General features: G+C 42.3%; 1 protein-coding gene across 2 annotated transcripts in view; it reads right to left on the reverse strand.

Moving 5' to 3' along the window:
• Positions 1 to 18,023, reverse strand: part of LOC309702200 (protein NLRC3-like) — a 22,870-nt gene extending 4,847 nt beyond the window's left edge. Inside the window, exons 1-9 of one of the 2 annotated variants that reach the window (XM_082526710.1) lie at positions 17,956 to 18,023; positions 13,498 to 13,627; positions 13,141 to 13,242; positions 12,070 to 12,148; positions 11,722 to 11,908; positions 9,793 to 11,593; positions 9,126 to 9,299; positions 4,970 to 5,143; positions 4,618 to 4,886 (exon numbers count right to left, since the gene is read on the reverse strand). In XM_082526710.1, coding sequence (XP_082382836.1) covers positions 4,883 to 4,886; positions 4,970 to 5,143; positions 9,126 to 9,299; positions 9,793 to 11,593; positions 11,722 to 11,908; positions 12,070 to 12,148; positions 13,141 to 13,242; positions 13,498 to 13,616 — 2,640 coding nt within the window. In that variant the 5' untranslated portion in view covers positions 13,617 to 13,627; positions 17,956 to 18,023 and the 3' untranslated portion in view covers positions 4,618 to 4,882. Of the gene's footprint in view, positions 1 to 4,617; positions 4,887 to 4,969; positions 5,144 to 9,125; positions 9,300 to 9,792; positions 11,594 to 11,721; positions 11,909 to 12,069; positions 12,149 to 13,140; positions 13,243 to 13,497; positions 13,628 to 17,955 lie in introns of those variants that run through there. The other variant, XM_082526709.1, reaches the window with a different exon arrangement.
• Positions 18,024 to 20,008: the final 1,985 nt, after the last annotated feature.

The following is a 20,008-nucleotide window of genomic DNA, read 5'->3' on the forward strand; positions in this document are numbered from 1 at the left end:
ATTCCAATGCATGGCCAGACCACCGCTCAGCAGATATTTACAAGCTGTGTGATGCCATTGAGAATGTTGGTTTGCCATGGAAGAGGTTTGTTGGAATAACAACAGATGGAGCGCCATCAATGACAGGGAGGAAACATGGACTGGTGGCACAAAACAAACTGGAAGAGGAAGGCGTGGAGGAGGCCATTGCTCTGCACTGCATCATCCATCAGCAGGTCCTTTGCAGCAAATGCCTGAAGTTTGACAATGTGATGTCTATTGTTGTGAAATGCATCAACCAAACCAGATCCAGGGGCTTAAAGCACCGAAGGTTCTGAGCTTTTTTAGAGGAAATGGAGTCAGAATATGGGGATGTGCTCGACTTCACTGAGGTACGTTGGCTCAGCAGGGGAAATGTATTAAAGAGACTTTTTGAGTTGAGAGCAGAAGTGAAGCCTTCATGGAGAAGGATGGAGTTAGTGTTCCTGTGCTAACTGATCCCAAATGGCTCATGGACTCAGCTTTTCTTGTTGATATGACACATGAGCTTAATGTACTGAACAAGACGTTACAAGGCCAGGGGCAACTTGTCAGTGCTGCCTATGACAACGTGAGAGCATTCTCCACAAAACTGGCGCTCTGGAAAGCTCAGCTCTCTCAGACAAACCTTTGCCATTTCCCAGCATGCAAGGCACTCGTGGATGCAGGCACACCATTCAGTGCTGACGAGTATGTTGATGTCATTTTGAGGCTACAGGAGGAATTTGATCACAGATTTGCTGACTTCAAGACACACAGAGCCACCTTTCACATTTTTGCGGACCCCGTCTCCTTTGATGTGCAAGATGCCCCTTCTGTGCTTCAAATGGAGCTCATTGAGCTGCAGTGCAACTCTGAACTCAAAGCAAAGTTCAGGGAGGTGAGTGGAAAAGCAGACAAGCTTGGACAATTTTTGAGAGACTTGAGCCCTAGTTTCCCTCAGCTTTCCCGAATGTTCAAGCGGACCATGTGCCTTTTTGGTAGCACATACTTGTGCCAAAAGCTCTTCTCCACTTTGAACTTCAATAAGTCCAAGTACAGGTCCAGACTTACGGATGATCATCTTCAAGACATACTGAGGGTCGCAACTGCTTCCTCCCTCAGGCCAAATCTGGCTCGGCTATGCGAGAGGAAACGCTGCCAGGTCTCTAGTAGAGATGGACCGATCCGATATTACGTATCGGTATCGTTCCGATACTGACCTAAATTACTGGATCGGATATCGGAGAAAAAAAAAAAATTTAATCCGATCCATTAAATATCACGAAAGCACCTCACAAAACTTGCAACACGCCGTAACTCACCTCAGAACGTTAGCACGTCGTAGCAGTATGCATCACGTGATAGAGCGGCTGTGGCATGCGGGACCTGTCGGTGGTCTGGATAGCATGTGGAGCTTCGCTAGCAACCCGGCATTTCATCTTCGACAAAGTTATCCCCGAGAGAAGTAAAGCAAGTGTGTAAGTCCATCTCTGAATGTTTGTAAAGCATTCCCACGTTAAGCTTAACAAGCGACTGCCTCTCGCTTAATGATCAGCTGATCGGCTTTTCTGTCGCGAGTCCGTCTCTCTTCTTTGTTTTTGGCCCACTTTGCACCAGAAAGAGGAAACCAGCGGCTGAACAACAGCAGCACGTTTAAACTTGATAAGCTGTTGTTACAATTTATTTAATATTACTTTCTACACCAGGATCTTTTTCTACGTAGCTGACGGCTGGTAACTGTGCAGGGGCGGCTAAACTCTAGCAAAGTTTAGCCAGGGGGGGCCGATAGGGCATTAACTGGGAAAAGGGGGCACAAAGACATACTTTTCTTTCTTATTCTCATTTAAAATGTCTAGCTTTTAATAAATAATTATCTGAATCTTACACCCAAAGTTTTAATTTGATGTAAAATGAATAGAAGTCAATCACTGTATATAGTAACTATTAAGTCTAATATATATACCCTAGTAAGCTATAGTACTTTTTCCTTTGGGAAGGTACCATCTGTGCAGTCTGCAATTTTGTTGAAGAAAGATGTTGAATCTATTTAATATTTCTTGAAAAATAATTGATTTCTGTGCATTTTTTTTCACACTGCATCAAATTAAGGTTGATTACGTCGATTAAGCATCATGAGGTGGCGCGTGAGGGGTGGTTCCCTATATTTTATTTATTTATTTTTGTTGTTGCTGGGAGTTGGAACCCTATTAGTTAGGTTGCTTAATATTTACGCTAAGTACTCTTTAAAATACCAGAATAGGGAGGATGGTGTAGGTCTAAGTTTATTAGATTGATCAGTATTGCTGAACTATGAAATGTTTTTTTTGTATACAGGTATAACAGAATAGCTTTAGTGTAGTTGTTGTTTTAAACTTGAGTATGAACTTGCAGACTTGCAAAATGCAGCAAGATATTTAAAAAACAGTTTTGTTGATTAAAAAACACTATATCGATTTATATCGGTATCGGCAGATATCCAAATTTATGATATTGGTATCGGACATAAAAAAGTAGTATCGTGCCATCTCTAGTCTCTAGCAGCAAGGAGTAGGCAAGAGAAGCCATGTTCAGAAGAACAGTTCATTTTCTACAGTGTTCCATTCATGTTCAGAAGAAGGTTATAGAACTGTTAATACAGACATTTCAATCTAAATACAGCAGATATAGAAGACTGAAAGATACACACAAGTTCACTGACTAAAAACATCTTATTATTATTTTATTTATGTATTACAGATTGATTTATTTTCTTATTAATTCTTAATTTGTTTATTTATTTTTCATATTTTGTGTTAAAAAATAAAAATAAAGAGATTTGAGAAGATTGGAATTTTTTAACCATGCCTTTCTTGTAGAAAACCTAATGCGGCCCAGCCTCACCCAGACTCTGCCTGCAGCGGCCCCCAGCTAAATTGAGTTTGAGACCCCTGTCCTACACCATAAATCAGTAAGAGAGGGTACGACCTCTCTCATGGCCCCAAGTGGTGTGTGCATGCCAGAGCACTCTGGAAGGCACACAGAGTCTTTACAGACTACTAAGGATCAAACCTCTATCATCATGCAATCGATTATACACCTCTAAGCATATATGAGTAAATATTTCTAAGTATAAATGACAATCAACAATATAAACCTTACAGCTGGTTTTAATAACAGAATTCATTTGTTTCTCAAACGAGAAAGAGCTATCGAGAAACACTCCTAAATCTTTAGTTCTTAACTTTTCCAGTGGGCCAAGGTCAACATTATTAGATAATGCTAATTCTTTTCCCTTACATTATAACAATGTGAGGAGTTAATGCTAAGTATACTGCCATTAGCGGCTAATTCTAATTAGGGGTGAATAATTATTAGTAGCTAATGCTAATATCGTTTTCTCTTCCCTTTTAACAATGTGAACAGCTAGTGCTAGGTAGGCTGATGCTAGCAGCTAATGCTAATTTGACGTGAATTAGCATTATATTAGTGAGGAGTTAATGCTAAGTAGGCTGCCATTAGCTGCTAATGCTAATTTTAGATGAAAAAGCATTAGCAGCTAATGCTCATATTGTTTTCCTTTGCTTTGTAAGAATGACAGCAGCTAGTGATACGAAGTCTACCATTATTAACTATTGTTAATTTGATGTAAATTAGCATTATCCGATAATGGTAACCCTTTTCCCCTGCATTATAACGATGTCAGGAGTTAATGCTAACTAGGCTGCCATTAGGGGCTAACTCTAATTAGGTGAATAATTATTAGCAGCTAATGCTATTATTGTTTTCCCTTTTAACAATGTGAGCAGCTAATGCTAATTTGATGTGAATTAGCATTATATTAGTGAGCAGTTAATGCTAAGTAGGCTGCCATTATTAACTAATGCTACTTTGACGTGAATTAGCATTATGTGCTAATACTAATACTGTTTTCCCTTACTTTTTAACAATGTGAGCAGCTAATTCTAAGTACGCTCTTGTAAATAGGTAATTCTAATTTAGTGTGAATTAGCATTATTCAATAATGCTAACACTGTTTTCTCTTACTTATTAAAAATGATAGTAGCTAATACTAATACTCTTTCCCGTTGGGTAACAACGATGTGAGGAGTTAATGCTAAGTAGGCTGCTTTTAGAGGCTTATTCTAATTAGGGCTGAATAACTATTAGTAGCTAATGCTAATATTGTTTTCTCTTTCCTTATAACAATATGAGCAGCTAATGCTAATTTGATATGAATTAGCATTATATTAGCGAGGAGTTAATGCTAAGTAGGCTACCATTAGCAGCTAAAGCTAATTTGAGGTGAATAAGCATTAGTAGCTTATGCTAATACCCTTTTCTCTTGTTTTATAATGATGTGAGACGTTAATGCTAAATAGGCTTCCATGAGTGACTCCTTTCCCTTGCATTATAAAGATGTGAAGAGTTTATGCTAAGTAAGCTGCCATTAGCAGCTAATGCTAATACTGTTTTCCCTTTCTTTATACAACTTGAGCAGTTATTGCTAAGTAGGCCACTTTTCGCTGCTAAAGATTTCTGTGACCATGATAGAAACTCTGATAAGCTAATGCTGCTAAGCTAATGCTGTTTATGGGCCCTGTTAGAATCAATATTGCATTCTCATTCTGTTGTTTGAGAACAATAACAGAAAAATGTGCACTTCAGAACAAATTTATTGTGAATTCAGCTGTGAATGTACAGTTTGTCATTATTTAAGCTTCCATTTCCAAATGTTAGCTGACACTTTATTAGGTACACTGGCATCTATATCAGGTACACCTGTGACCTAAATGTTCGTGCAAACAGACTCCTTGGAGACCCCTACATAAATATCCATGAACTATCCAGCTAGACTAGTGTGTCTGACCCTGAAAATATTCCTGCATGTGTGATTGTTCATGTCTCATCTGCAGGAAACAAACAGGAAGTGAGTGAAAGACACGGGAAATGTTTCCAGCCCTTCCTCCTCTATCAGATTTTCTCTCCATACCTGAGAGTGTCCAGTCTCCAGCCTGGATCCTTCAGTCCAGCCGACAGCAGCTTCATTCCTGAGTCACCTGGATGATTGTAGCTCAGGTCCAGCTCTCTCAGATGGGAGGGGTTGGAGCTCAGAGCGGAGGCCAGAGAAGTACAGCCTTCCTCTGTGATCAGACAGCCTGACAGACTGCAGACACACAAAACAACAATCTATCTGTCAACAGTTGTTTTCTCTTTGTCACAATAACATCTATCCATCCATTGTAACTTTATTTATAAGTGACAATACGTGATGATCATTTCTCTGTTAACCCAGGCTTTCTGCTTCAGGATCTGTGCACGCTCACAGAACAAGGAGAACTTTAAACATCATTTCACTAAATGGATGGACTGAGCTCGGCCTACAGATGAACTGGTGCCAGAGATCATAAAGAACATCAAACAGTCAAATTCAACACTTTAATGGAAATATGAGATTAATGCTGCAGACAATCATGAACCTGCTGAATTCATGAACATCAAGAATGCAGCGAGTGGTAAAATAAAGATCTGACCTCAGTGTGCTCAGTGTTCCTGTCTATTCCTAACATATTCCTAACATGATAGCTGCACTTTAGAGCTCTAAAACTGGAACTGACACATGTTTAAACTCTACATGTTACTCAGTACATTCAGTTCTGACACTCGCCCACAGTCCAACAAAGGAAACATGGAGATCACATCAGTTTGTCATCAAAGTCTAATTATTAGGGCAACTTAACCTGTTATTATCTCGTTAACTCATTAACTGATTAACGTCAGCAATTATTTTAATCACAGTTTTTAAAATCATGATTATTGTGAAAGTGCTCACTGGCTCTGAATATAACAGACATGGGTCACAGGAGGGATGTTGATCAGTGCTGGCTTGAAATGGGCGTCATTATGCGTCTCAGCCAATGGGAGCATTGAGGGTGGGCCTAATACTACTGCAGCGCTCACATGACCCAGGACAGAAAGAAAGGGGCGGGGACAGAAACATGGAGACAGGTACAGATCTTTGACATGTTCATTTTAAACTGTTCCAGGAGGCAGTGTTGATACAACTAAAGTTATCTGTTGTTGAAGAAGTCGGTCTGAGGAACGTTCTTAGGATCAACAAATGACGGCATGTATGAGCCTCAAGACGCAGCATCACAAGAAGAACACATGAGCTGTAGAAAGAGGAGAGACTACGAAAGCCACGGCGTTACAACATGAACATGCTTGATCAGAGTGTGATTGTGAACAGGAGGAAGACTCAGCTGAGAACAGTGTGGTGGATACAGAGCAGAGCCCACCATCAGTACAGAGGCCTGTCCATTAGAGTGCTGCTCCAACATGCAGCACATGTACTTGGCCACAGCTGCAACATCTGTACCTGTGAAAGCTTCTTCTCTGTTGCTGCTCATATTGTGCAGAAGAAGAGAGTTTCTTTATCATCAGAAAATGTCAATGAGCTTGTGAGTCTTAGCAGCTGGCTCGGTGCAGAGGAGGAAGAACATGTCAGTCAGAGGAAGATAAATGCAGTTCATGTTGTCAACTCAACCTGGACTGTTGAAAGAGTTTTTCTTTGTCTGGTTTCTGACTGAGATTCTCCAAAGGAAATCCAGCACAAACACACACTTCACACACTCAAAGTCCTGCACAGTAAATGAGCTGATGAGCGTTTGTGCTGCTGCCTGATAACAGAACAATAGTTCTGCTGCTTCCTGTTCTGCAAACACACATTTATAAATGTTCACTTGCTGTTGATCAAAGGTATGTTGGTGGCTCTGGACGCTGAGGGAACTTTGTAAAAAACTAGATCAAATGTTAACGTCCTGGCAGAGGCAAAGAACTTTGATTTGATCTTTGATTAGATTCATGTTTCAGCTCAGACTGACAGAAATATTTGAACTGCTGCTGTGTTAAAGGGAACACTGCTGTTAGAAAGCACCTGATCTGTTTCTGCACACTGAATGTTGCACTTCTCATACTGCAGTACTATTAAAATAAGTACACAATACACTACTTTTGAACTCATGATTGAATGTTGCTGTAACAAAGCCATTAATGTGATTCAAAGTGTTCATGGTTTCCCAGCACAACAAATGATTGCACAAGTGTGACTGATCCACTTTCTAATGTGTGTGTAGCCCACACTGTGTGTCACTGTGTCACAGGTGAGTCTGTGTGTCCAGGTTCTATGAGGACAACAGGATATAGTGACTGAGTCCAGCAGCTTAAAGTCTGACTCCATCCTCCATTTAAATAACTCACAGCAACAACTGCCTTTGTGTAGCTGACACTTCATTTTAATGTCCTTCTATTCTGGTTCATCTGGTCTCAGTTTCTATAAGCACACAGGTTTCATCAGGACTCTATGACCTCAGTGATCTTTGCTGGGCCTTAATGCTCTGAACAAAGCTGCACATCACAAGACTAAATAGAAATGAATCAGTCTTTCATTCTCACTGCTGTTTGACTTCAGCTCTCAATGTCCCACCATAACCCATGGAAAGAATTACTGTCCATCCAGGCTGCTGAACATGAAGCTGATGAAGGTGGAGTATTGTGAGGGCTGATGGAGATGATGATGAGGAATCCAGGAGCAGTGGGTGGATGGCAGCATCAGCATGAAGGATCAGTGTGAGAACACATCATCATCCACAAAGGAAACCAGTCTGAGTGTCTGATGCTCTTGTTAGAAAGACGCAGTCCCAGCAGTTAGCTTGTCTGCTAGTTAGCTGAGAGCTAACTCACTTGTACATTGAATACCAAACTGTGTAAACCAGGGGTGTCAAACATATGGCCCGTGGGCCAAATCAAGCCCTTGAGATAATTTCATATGTCAAATATTGATGAATTTTCAGGCTTGCTGATAATCAATGTGAGCACGGCTGAGGTTTTATTCTGATGAGCAAACCATGTGGCCAATCACTTTAAGAGACAGACTGGGATCATACCATTATGTGAAAGAGGACATGTCCCATAGACAGCAAGGGTAGTGGTAGAGACCAGTACACAGAGAAATGGGAGCTGTATTGAAATGCAAGCGTGTCAGGAAAGAGTGAAAAGGCAAAATGAGCAGCATCTGGCTGCATTTCAGTGATATTGGAGAGCACAAAGCTGAGTGCAACATTTATACAGGAGATGTACAGGAGACGCTGAGAGCAGAACTGATAAAATTAGGAGCTGGCTAAAGTGAGACCCATTTTTATTTCCACCCATTTTCCACTGTGGAGGACAAAAGGTTTCAAACTGGTCCAGGTCTTAAACCTCACGTGTTCTTCCTAATAGCAGTAAATGGATAAAAATAAGGCTTTTATGAAAACACTGAATAAAACTTGCTGCCTTTAAAAAGACTAAATGTACAGTTCAGTATTGAATCCTACATAAAATAAACTATATATAAAGTGTGTCTGAATGGCAGAGATGCAGAAATATGTGCATGTAGCACAGAGCCACGGCTCAGTGTCTGAATGAGTCTCACAGACCTGAATGTGCTGTTGAAGCCATTTATAATTATAACGTACTTCTTTACTCGTTTGATCTGCTCCTTACCACAAGCCACCAGACGTAGAAGGTTTTGGACTTTTAACTATACTTTCTGAAGTTTTACAACTTTTCTTACTGTTAAAAACCTCGTTATGGCCATTCATGCTGTACAAAGTAATTAGACATGTGTGGTATCTACAGAAACGTCAGAATCTCAGCTAAAAGTTCACAAAACCATCTCAACAACCACCAAACAGCTGAAACAGCAGGTGAACAGATCACACAAAAAAGATGTAAACACAAATCCCCCTGATCATCTGTTTTTTAAACATGAAGCGTCGTTTTGGACGTTCATTTACTGCTGGTTCAGTGAATTTTGGTTGGACAGTGATGAAACCTGCAGCCTCAGAATCTGTGAGAAGTCTGCTTTCAGCACGCAACAGCATTGTTGTGTTGTGTGGATTCACCTCTGCAAACTCATCACTGTTTCACCATCATGTTTCTACTTAGACAATAACAAAGGAAGCAGTTCCCAGGAACTACTTCCTGTCTTGTTAACATAAGAGTATGTTGCCCTTCAAAACACCTCCACTTCTCCTCTTATTAGAGGACTGCCTTATTATTAATCTGCTAATTCTGTCAGTTGATGAAAGAAAAATGCTTGATCTCACCTGAGAGTTTCCAGTGTACAGTGTGGACTCTTCAGTCCTTCAGACAGAAGCTTCACGCCTGAATCCTTCAGGTTACTGTTACTCAGGTCCAGCTGTCTCAGATTAGAGGTCTGAGAGCTGAGACCTGAGGCCAGAGCTTCACAGCTTCTCTCTGACAGGTCACAGTGACTCAGTCTGAAAAATAACAGATAAACAATTACAAAAATAAAACACTTCTGTTGAAGCGTAATGAGATACTATTATATTTAGCAATATTTCATCTTGTTTTGTCAGGAAACTGAGCACTGATGCAGAGCAACATGTGGAGAGAATCAGAGGAGAAGAAGTGAAGAGAGAACAGCAGTAAAACAACACTGAATTGTTCAGTGTGCTTTTGATATCAACAGAATGTGTCAAATTTCTTTATTTTGTATTTGTTTTAGTAGAATTGATGATTATCACTTAGATAACAACCACAGGCCAGGTCTAAATTGCACTTTGGTGACAGTTACACCCAGAAATATTTCAGAAACGTGGACAATTTGTGCTCCATTGTATTCAGTATTGAACAAACTGAGTACCGATGACCACTTAATATTTTTGATATGTTATTTGAGTTGTTCCACCTGATCTGTGTTAACTAGAATAAACATTTAAAAGCTAAAGCTATGATCACATATGTACTTACAGAGCTTTGTTGGAGGCTTTGACCACTGGCAGCAGCCTCAGAAGAGCCTCCTCTGAAGCAGAGTATTTCTGCAGGTCAAACACATCCAGATCTTCTTCTGATGACAGTAAGATGAAGACCAGAGCTGACCACTGAGCAGGAGACAGTTTATATGTGGAGAGACGTCCTGATCTCAGGGACTGTTGGATCTCCTCCACTAGAGAACGATCATTCAGTTCATTCAGACAGTGGATCAGATTGATGCTTTTCTCTGCAGACAGATTCTCACTGAGCTTCTCCTTGATGTACTGGACTGTTTCCTGATTGGTCTGCCAGCTACTTCCTGTCTGTGTCAGCAGACCTCGTAGGAGACTCTGATTAGTCTGCAGTGAAAGACCCAGGAGGAAGCGGAGGAACAAGTCCAGGTGTCCATTTGGACTCTGTAAGGCCTTGTTCACAGCACTCTGGTGGAGAGATTGAAGTTTTAGTTTGTTAAATAGTTTAGACCATGAAGAGATTCCCTGTTGTTGTTCCAGCAGATTGAGTCCAGAGTTGATGAAGGTCAGATGGACATGAAGAGCAGCCAGAAACTCCTGAACACTCAGATGGATGAAGCAGAACACCTTGTCCTGGTACAGTCCTCTCTCCTCTTTAAAGATCTGTGTGAACACTCCTGAGTACACTGAGGCTGCTCTGATATCGATGCCACACTCTGTCAGGTCTGATTCATAGAAGATCAGGTTTCCTTTCTGCAGCTGATCAAAAGCCAGTTTTCCCAGAGACTCCATCATCTTCCTGCTCTCTGGACTCCAGTGTGGATCTGTCTCAGCTCCTCCATCATACTTGACCTTCTTCACTTTGGCCTGAACCACCAGGAAGTGGATGTACATCTCAGTCAGGGTCTTGGGCAGCTCTCCTCCCTCTCTGGTTTCCAGCACATCCTCCAGAACTGTAGCAGTGATCCAGCAGAAGACTGGGATGTGACACATGATGTGGAGGCTTCGTGATGTCTTGATGTGGGAGATGATGCTGCTGGCCTGCTCCTCATCTCTGAATCTCTTCCTGAAGTACTCCTCCTTCTGTGGGTCAGTGAACCCTCTGACCTCTGTCACCATGCCAACACAGTCAGGAGGGATCTGATTGGCTGCTGCAGGTCGTGTGGTTATCCAGAGGCGAGCAGAGGGAAGCAGTTTCCCCCTGATGAGGTTTATCAGCAGCACATCCACTGAGGTGGACTTTCTAGGGTCAGTTAGGATTGTAGTTTTGTGGAAGTCCAGAGGAAGTCGACACTCATCCAGACCATCAAAGATGAACACAACCTGGAAGTCTTCAAAGCTGCAGATTCCTGCTTCTTTGGTTTCAGTAAAGAAGTGATGAACAAGTCCCACCAAGCTGAACTTTTCCTCTTTCAGCACATTCAGCTCTCTGAAAGTGAATGGAAATATGAACTGGATGTCCTGGTTGGCTTTGTCTTCAGCCCAGTCCAGGCTGTATTTCTGTGTTAAGACTGTTTTCCCAATGCCAGCCACTCCCTTTGTCAGCACTGTTCTGATTGGTTCGTCTCTTCCAGGTGAGGCTTTAAAGATGTCTTCTTGTCTGATGGTTGTTTCTGGTCTGTCTGGTTTCCTGGATGCTGTTTCAATCTGTCTGACCTCATGTTCATCATTGACCTCTGCAGTCCCTCCCTCTGTGATGTAGAGCTCTGTGTAGATCTGATTCAGGAGGGTTGGGTTTCCTGCTTTAGCGATGCCCTCAAACACACACTGGAACTTCTTCTTCAGGGTGGATTTAAGGTTACGATGACAAACTGCAGCTTGAAGTTCTGAATGAGAAGAAAAATAAACACTCAATTCCAAAAAGAACTAATCTTTAAAACATGTTGCTCCATCTTCCATCTCTGGAAAATGTTCATTTATCCAGCAGCTTAAATCTTTAGATAAATCCTCTTACGTCTCTGCAGACGGTCAGCCAGCTCCTCCTGCTTCATTCTCCTCAGGAAGTCCACTGTGATCTTCACAAATGCCTCTCTGCTGCTGCTCCTCTGACTCTCTAAGCATTCTGGGTAATCTGGACTCAGAACCTTCTGGATCTTCTTCAGCTCGTTCTTCACAAAAGTGATGATGTTGTCCTCCAGCAGCTGGAACAGAATATTTATGAATGAGCCAATCAGACTGAAATCATGGAGCCAAACATCAGATCCATGTTGGACACACTGACGATCCACTGGTCTACAAAGAGCAGCATGGAGATGACTGTGAACAGAACAGATGTAACAGTAGTTGTTGTACATGTACAGACCATAAATATGGAGTCCAGCTGTGTTTGATGCTGCTGGGCAGACTGACCACTGGGAACCTCTGAGCTCTGCTGCTCCACTCTGTGGAGGAACCATGAAGGATTAGATCAACACAGGATAAAGATCCAGGAGTTTCTGCTCAAATAACTTCATCTGAATCAAGTCTGTCAAGTTTTAAACTCTCAGATTGTGAACATATCAGTAATTTTCAGTCTGTTTTCATGGACGTCCTTTCAGTGGTGATGTCAGGGATGATTTTGAAGAAGCTCATCAAACTGAACCATCAGCAGATCACTGCTCCAAAACCAGAACATGATCCGAGTCTCCCTCCACCACCAGAACACCAGCTTTACTAACGTGGTAGATCAGTGTAGTACAGATCAATAACTGATGAGTCATTTGATCAAAATCACTGAGTGCTTCACGTCTGACCCTCTGATGCTTCTGTAGACATTTTGCATATTTAATGAATGTCTGACAGTTTTACATTCATTCTATGAACACAGTGGAAATGTTGTGTTATAGTCTCCATGTTGTTTCCAGCATCATAAATTCTTAAGTTCAGAAAATTAGATTCTTTCTTCACAGCTGAAAAACAACAACATTTATTCTCTATTGAAATCTGCATCGTCCACTCCAAAGGTCACAATCTGAAGGTAACATCTGGTTTTGTTCCCTGTGGTTAACTCTGAGCATCAGTATGGTGGGATTTATCCACTACATCCACACCACTGTGGTTCAGTGTTGTCCTGATGGAGTAACAGCAGCCAGTATGATCCAGGCTTTAGCTGCTGGGTCTCTGTGTGACCTCTCAGACTGTTTAACAGATCAGACACAAAGAGAATCAGAGCAGCTCTGTTCTTTAAAGACAAACATGAACCCACTCAGGTCACACTTTCCCCACAGATATGAGCATCACTGTCCTCAAACAGCAAATGACCAAGTCGAACATTTGGATCTTTTCTCTTTCATTGTTTTCTTTTTAATGAATCTTTGTAACAATCTGAGGATGTTTCAGGTCATATTTATCCAGGAAACACAAACATGTAAAGGAGTCATCACAGCTCTCTGACCTCGTTGCTCCAGGTTCACCACTGAAGTATGGAGGGTGATCTTTGGACCGGTCACTCCTCACAGACGGACAGCTGGACCCTGCAGACTGTGACCTCTGACCTCTGCAGACACAAACATGATTGAAGCAGCTGTGATCACACAGACTGCAGATAATGCAGCTGTTTCCTGTCAGTAACATCCTCTTAGATTAGAGTTCAGCTTTTTACAGGAAAACTGGACAAAACTGATTTTTGTTACAAACTCATTTTCATTTCCTCTCAGCTCACAAACACAGTCAGACAATCAACCAGAGTCAACACTGATTATAATGTCAGTGCAGAATTATTTCTGTTACTCAGTGAGTTCAGCTCTCTGACCTCGTTGCTCCAGGTTCACCACTGAAGTCTGGATTATGATCTTTGGACCGGTCACTCCTCACAGACGGACAGCTGGACCCTGCAGACTCTGCTCTGTCCTCCTCTTCCTCCATCATCATCTTCAGTCAGTCTGAGAGGTAAACCACAAACACTCAGTGAGTTCACATTAACAGGAGGAACTGACCTCTGACCTGTCATGTGACCATGAAACCAGGTCAATATATCTGTAGGTTCAGTCATCCAGGTCATGTGATCTAAGGAGCTTGGAGAGAAAAGAGACGTCTTTAAGTTTCTGGAAGACGTTTCATCTGAGAAGCTTCTTCAGCTCTAAAACCAAACGGTGGAGAGTCCCAGATATTTAAACCTGAGAGGGAAAGAAAGCATGTCGCTGACCCACCACTGATGTTATTTCAAGGAGGAAACTGAGAGCCTTTGCACCAGGAGCACAAACATCAGCTCCAGCAATGATCCACTGATGTGTTTTTATTCCATGTATGAATGTTGTTATTGACAGAGATGACGTTTGTGTGTCAGTGATGCAGTGACTGTTGTTGTTACCTGTACAGGCTGGTTAGACTCTATGAAACAGATCATACAGATCTCTGCATGTTAGAAGAGACTATTAAAGGTCATGAATGAGACAAAGGCAGGGAGGCGTCCTTTACAGCTAAACAGCAGAGTGAGAGAACAGCCAGCACCTCTACATTTATCACATTATACAGCACATGTATGATACTGACAGGGATGAGAAGAATTTAGTGATTCTGATCCCATCATTGATATTACTTATTGATTCTCAGTAGCTCTGCTCTGACAGTCACCACCATCACTGAGCAGCATATCAAAGACATTTGTGCACATTAACTGCATGTTGTGGCTCAAATGTTTGTGCATGTTGGAGGCATTTCCTCTTTGTTGTGATCAGTGTTGGTCATTACTCAAAACAGTCATTATTACACATATTACACAGAACACTTTAATTAAAAGTAATGGAGTACGTTACTTCATTACTCCTCATAACATTACTTTGATGTTAAAATGAACAAATGAGCATGTAACAACATAAAGCTGAGGTACAGCCCCACACACCAACACAGATCCTGATGAGGTCACGTGATGTTTCTCTGAGTGTTTATGAACACAAATCAAAGATGAAACAGCACAAAGACACTTCAAAGTGATTCTACTGTAGAAACATGAACAGGTAGAAACCTGCAGCCTGACTGCTCATCACTTTGTTACCTGTTCAAGTTCAGCAGCAGCAGCTCACTTTATCACGGTGCTGGTCTGGGGTCAGTGTTTACTCAGCTTTAACTAGTGATGTGACGTTCTGTATCGAGGCTTCGAAGCGTGTGTCGAGTAATGGAGGGGGCATTTCCGCGAAGCGCGTATCCAGGCTTGCTTCATTTATGGGAGGAGCTGAAAATGATGACGTCCGAAGCCTCGCTGCCCGGCTGTACCACGTGACTGGTTCAGGAAGCGGTTCGAACTTTGCCGCGAGCTATGACAGCGATATAAACCCCTCAGACAAAATGTGGGCGTTTGATGGAGAGTTGCGGTTAGTGAGAGTTAGAGACAGTTTAGAAAAAAAAAAATCGCCTACGACCTGCCACAGTGGAGAAACTGTTTCTTTTTAATAAAAACCAATGATGTGTCCCCTAAACACTAATCACTGTCCTTGCCTCAATGTTACAAAAGCACAACCACTGTCCACACCTCACCTCACAGTATATGATCATTTCCATTTTAGGCATTTCCAAATAATCATGTTCCATACTGCCAGTATAAATATACACAGTACACTGCATCACTACAATATACATGTTTTACACACTCCTTTTGTTGTTGACATTTACAGGCTGTGTGCAAAAAGGCCACACTCTTCAAATTCATGCCAACTAATATTTTTACGTCCAGTAGGTGTCCTACTAGAGCAAATGAAGCTTCAAGAAGCTTCGCGTTGGGGTGAACCAATTGGATGAAAAGCTTCAGTGCTTCATGAGGCTTCATCTGCCCATCACTAGCTTTAACCTCACTCTGGGTTCTTGGCTAGCCTAGCTTTAGCTTAGTGTTAGCATGCTGTGTGGCTAGCTCAGCGTCAGAGCTCTGCAGGTGTCTCGTGTGTAAATATTAATCACAGTGACAGTAAAGGAGGTAAAGGGCTGTGACGTCATCACGTACGCTGCGTCCTCTGTGGGCTCTGAGTGAACTCAAAGTACAAACTACAAGTACACAAACACGAACGTAGCTCAGAGTGGCGGACACACTCGGCCTCGTTAGTCCAGCTGTGAGTCCGTTACCGTTAGGGTTGCCAACCGTCCCTTAAAATACGGAATCGTCCCGTATTTAGAAACAAAAGTACACGTCCCGTATTGAGCTAATAAGGGACGCACTTTGTCCCGTAATACAGTGAGAATCAAAAGTAGTCTATAAATGTTAATGGATTTAACGCTTTGTTTGAAAACACAATTCCCAGCCCCTCTCCTGCTTTGTGACCAATGAGCTGACAGCACACTTATGACAATTCGAGTATGACAATTCAGATTACCGCTCATCTCATTGGTCGAGGAAAGGTCGCTTACGGAGAAAATACCGGAAGACAACAGATGACCACAACAAGAAGCATGGCCAACAGGGAAACAAACGCCGTCAAGGTGGTGCAAGTCTCGGACGACAGTACACCTAAAGCTGGGCAGACACTGCGATTTTTTCAGTCACGTTATTCAGCTCCTGCTCAAACTGCACGATTGACTCGCAGTTGGTAGGTCACGATGCAGGTCTCACACTATACCGCCCGATGCTCTGATGCGACCTGAGTGCTCACACTGTGCCTCCATAACATGAAGGTTATAACAGAAAATCTGTCGCTCTCCCTCTCTCTCTCTGTCTTTCACTCACACAGACACACCACCACCATCAACTTTGCTAAATTGCTAATGAAAAACATTGATCAGGCAGCTGTGATTGAGCAGCAATGTAAATCCAACTATTTTCACGGTTGTTGTGGTCGTGATAATTTTGTGAGGCCACATCGAAAAGGGTCGGATGAGCTTTCCAAAGTTCTACAAGTTGTGCCTCCATCGCTTGTGTCCAGATCACAGGCTGCACAGCCGTGCTGCAACGTCTTTTTCACCGACGTTTACGTGTTTGCGCGTGAGCAGTGTGAGCGGCTGTGGTGAGAACCTCACGAGCGATTGATGATCGGGAGCTGGTCGTGAGGTGTTAATCACTTCTCGTTACCCCACGTATACTACACGACGCACGATGAAGGCCAAAATCGGTCCGATCACTCAAAAATCGTCTCAAAATGGGCCTAAAACCGCACAGTGTGAGCCCAGCATTAGAGCAGCAATGTTTGTTCCCCTCAGACAAAGGGAAGAATGGGAAAAGGAAAACACCTGGCTGGAAAAAGTTAATATGGGCATGTGCAGTGAATATCAGCGCTATGTGGCCAGAAGTGTGATGATATAATTTATTTTGTGTAATAAACAACTGCAAGGATAGATGATTACAACAAATAGATGACTAATACATAAAAGTAATACATAGATGAATAATGATGATGAGTTATGATGCGTAATCATGGGAACAAGCGGGTTTACAAACAGGAGCAGCTGATTAGCATTAGAAAAGCTGAAATAATACCTCAACTGAAGCCAATTGTACTAAATGCACTATATGTGCACAGTTACAAGAATATTTTTCTTTCTATTGTTTTCTATTATTTTAAGTTAAGCAGGACAGAGTGCTTTTAAAGAAAGATTTACTTATATTCTCAAAAGTTAAGCATGACAGGCTTCTGTTTAAGAAAGAGACCTGTTTTATTGTGTTAATGTTGTCATTTTGAGCTAAAAATAAATGGCTAAATGATCATTTGTTTCACATGTGTTCATATCACAAAGAATATGCATCTGCTTAAATCAAATTCAAGTCAAAGGGTTAAAAAAATAATTTCACACACAAAAAAAGAGCTAAAAAATTCACCACACTGGGAAGGGTGAAGACAACTGGGTCGCCCGGCCCTGGCCACGAGGTGTCCCTTATTTATTTTTCAGGGAGTTGGCAACCCTACTCGTGTGTAAATATTAATCACAGTGACAGTAAAGGAGGTAAAGGGCTGTGACGTCATCACGTACGCTGCGTCCTCTGTGGGCTCTGAGTGAACTCAAAGTACAAACTACAAGTACACAAACACGAACGTAGCTCAGAGTGGCGGACACACTCGGCCTCGTTGGTCCAGCTGTGAGTCCGTTACCGTGAACTATGGAGCGGCAGATTTGTGCTGAACTAAGCTGCACACAGCTGATGTTAGCCAGGAAACATTACACACTGACTTTAATGGAGAGACCGGAAATACAAACACACACAGTTTGTTGTGTGAAGAAATCAAACACGAGCTGAACAAACAGTAAAGTTCCTAAAGACAAACTGTTAAAGGAGGAAACAAAGCAAACTTACAGTTTCTTCACACCAACAACAAGCTCCACTCCACGAAGTTCAGGAAGTGAAATTAAACTTTGAGCAGGAAGGAAACACCCAAAGAGACGTTTGAGGACAATCAGGAGCATTGGAACACTGTGCTGCGTTCAGTTGCACCTCAGAAACTCCAAACCTCTGGCAGGCTGTGATTTATTTCTGCTGGTTTTCCTGTTTGAAGCACAAACATCCGTCATCACTTTGTTGTTGTTCTTCCTGCAGCGTTTAAATATTTCAGCACTGAACTGATGTTTCTTCAAAGCTCATTTCAACCTGTTGAAGTCATGAATGAAAGTGCAGACTGAGAGTGGATCACATGATGTTTGAGGTGTGTCATGTGACATGTTCAGTATTGTCACACATGTCTAGATTGTCCCTGATATCATAACTGCTCAAACACTGATGATTATATTTGAAGAATTATTCCTGATGGCAGCAAAGTTTGAATGGAGCTCTCTGTCTGTGCTGATTTGTCGCCCTCTGGAGGTCAAAGCACAAACTGCACGATGTCACTGTAACCACCACAGAGACAGGAAGTGTTTTTATGACTGAAACACTGAAATGATGCTAACGGCTGTCGTTAGGCTCACTGACAGCAGTGCTGATGTGTTCATGTCAAACACTGGCTCAGGTCAGACTCCTTCATCCTTCTCCAGCGTGAGGCCGCCCTCAGACCCACAGGAGCTCTGACCTTTGACCTCCTGACCCTAACCATTTTAGTCTTGTTGCATCTTTAAATGCAAATCCATCCAAACTGTAGCCGAGCAAACGAAGCTGGAAGTTGTTCTATGAATGATGTTGTTGAAGGAGCTTGGAAAGAAAAGCGTCTGGACTTCTTTAAGTTGCTTGAAGAGGGACATGGACGTCTTAACGCCCACTCACATCCTGGGACATTTGATCACAGGAAATCACATGATAGGGTGGGGCTAGATCTCACAATGGGTTCACCCAAAACCTTGGCTGATTGAGACCCACACCCGTTCTCACACCGTGGCTCGTGTGATTAGGTAGAGGATCAACAGGGGCTCCGTGTCCCTGAATTTAAACTGAATCTAAACACACCGTGCACAATGCCAAGTTAGATAAGGGTTAAAAGAACAAGATAAGAATAAATAAAAAGATAAAATAAGGATAAAAAATAACTTAAAAAAATAAAATAAAAAGATAAATAACTGCAAATAAGTACAAATAAGTAACTGAAGACACGTGTGGTCTGCAGATGTCGATGTACATGGATGTACATGGAGTTTAATGTGCAAAATGAACTTAGTGTGCAAAGTGACCTGATGTGCAAACTGCAGTTTGAGGTCGGTCAGCTGTTCAGGAGTCTGATAGCAGTGGGGAAGATGGAGTTGTTGAGTCTGGATGTTCTACATTTCACACTTCTGAACCTTCGTCTCGAGGGCAGAGGTGTGTCTCTCCTCTGGACTCTGTGATGGTAGCTGCTCTGCAGAGAGGGCAGCGGGGTCCTGATGATCTTCTCCACAGTTGTTATCAGTCTCTGCAGGCGTTTGCGGTTTGCAGTAGTGCTGCCGTACCATGCAGTGATGCAGCTGTCAGGCTGCTCTCCACAGTGCAGCTGTAGAACCTGCTGAGGATCTTGGCCAACATACCAAATTTCCTCAGCCTCCTCAGGAAATACAGCAGCTGCTGAGCCTTCTTGACCAGCTGTGTGAGTTTGAGTCCCTCACTGACTCAAACTCCTTCAGTGACACTTGCAGCCTTGCAGATTAGTTTGCTGATCCTGATGCATCTCTGGAGCTGATGCTGTCCCCCAGCAGACAACAACAACATAGATGCTCTCACTAGTCCACTTTACCCTCTAATCACATCTCTGACATCTGCAGGTTGCTCCATAGAGACTCTTGTGCAATGCCAGGTGTTTGTGTTTGTCTGTAGGTACACATTAGATATGACCATAGACGCACACACACAAGTGAACACAGCAGCACAGATGGTTTCCACCTGCTTCCCTCTTTCTTCACACAACTGTGAGGATGATGAAGAGGTTTCAGGACGAGGTGGTCAGCAAGCA

This window comes from Aulonocara stuartgranti (genome assembly GCF_965226115.1).
Source record: "Aulonocara stuartgranti genome assembly, chromosome: 3".
Classification (NCBI taxonomy): Eukaryota; Metazoa; Chordata; class Actinopteri; order Cichliformes; family Cichlidae; genus Aulonocara; species Aulonocara stuartgranti.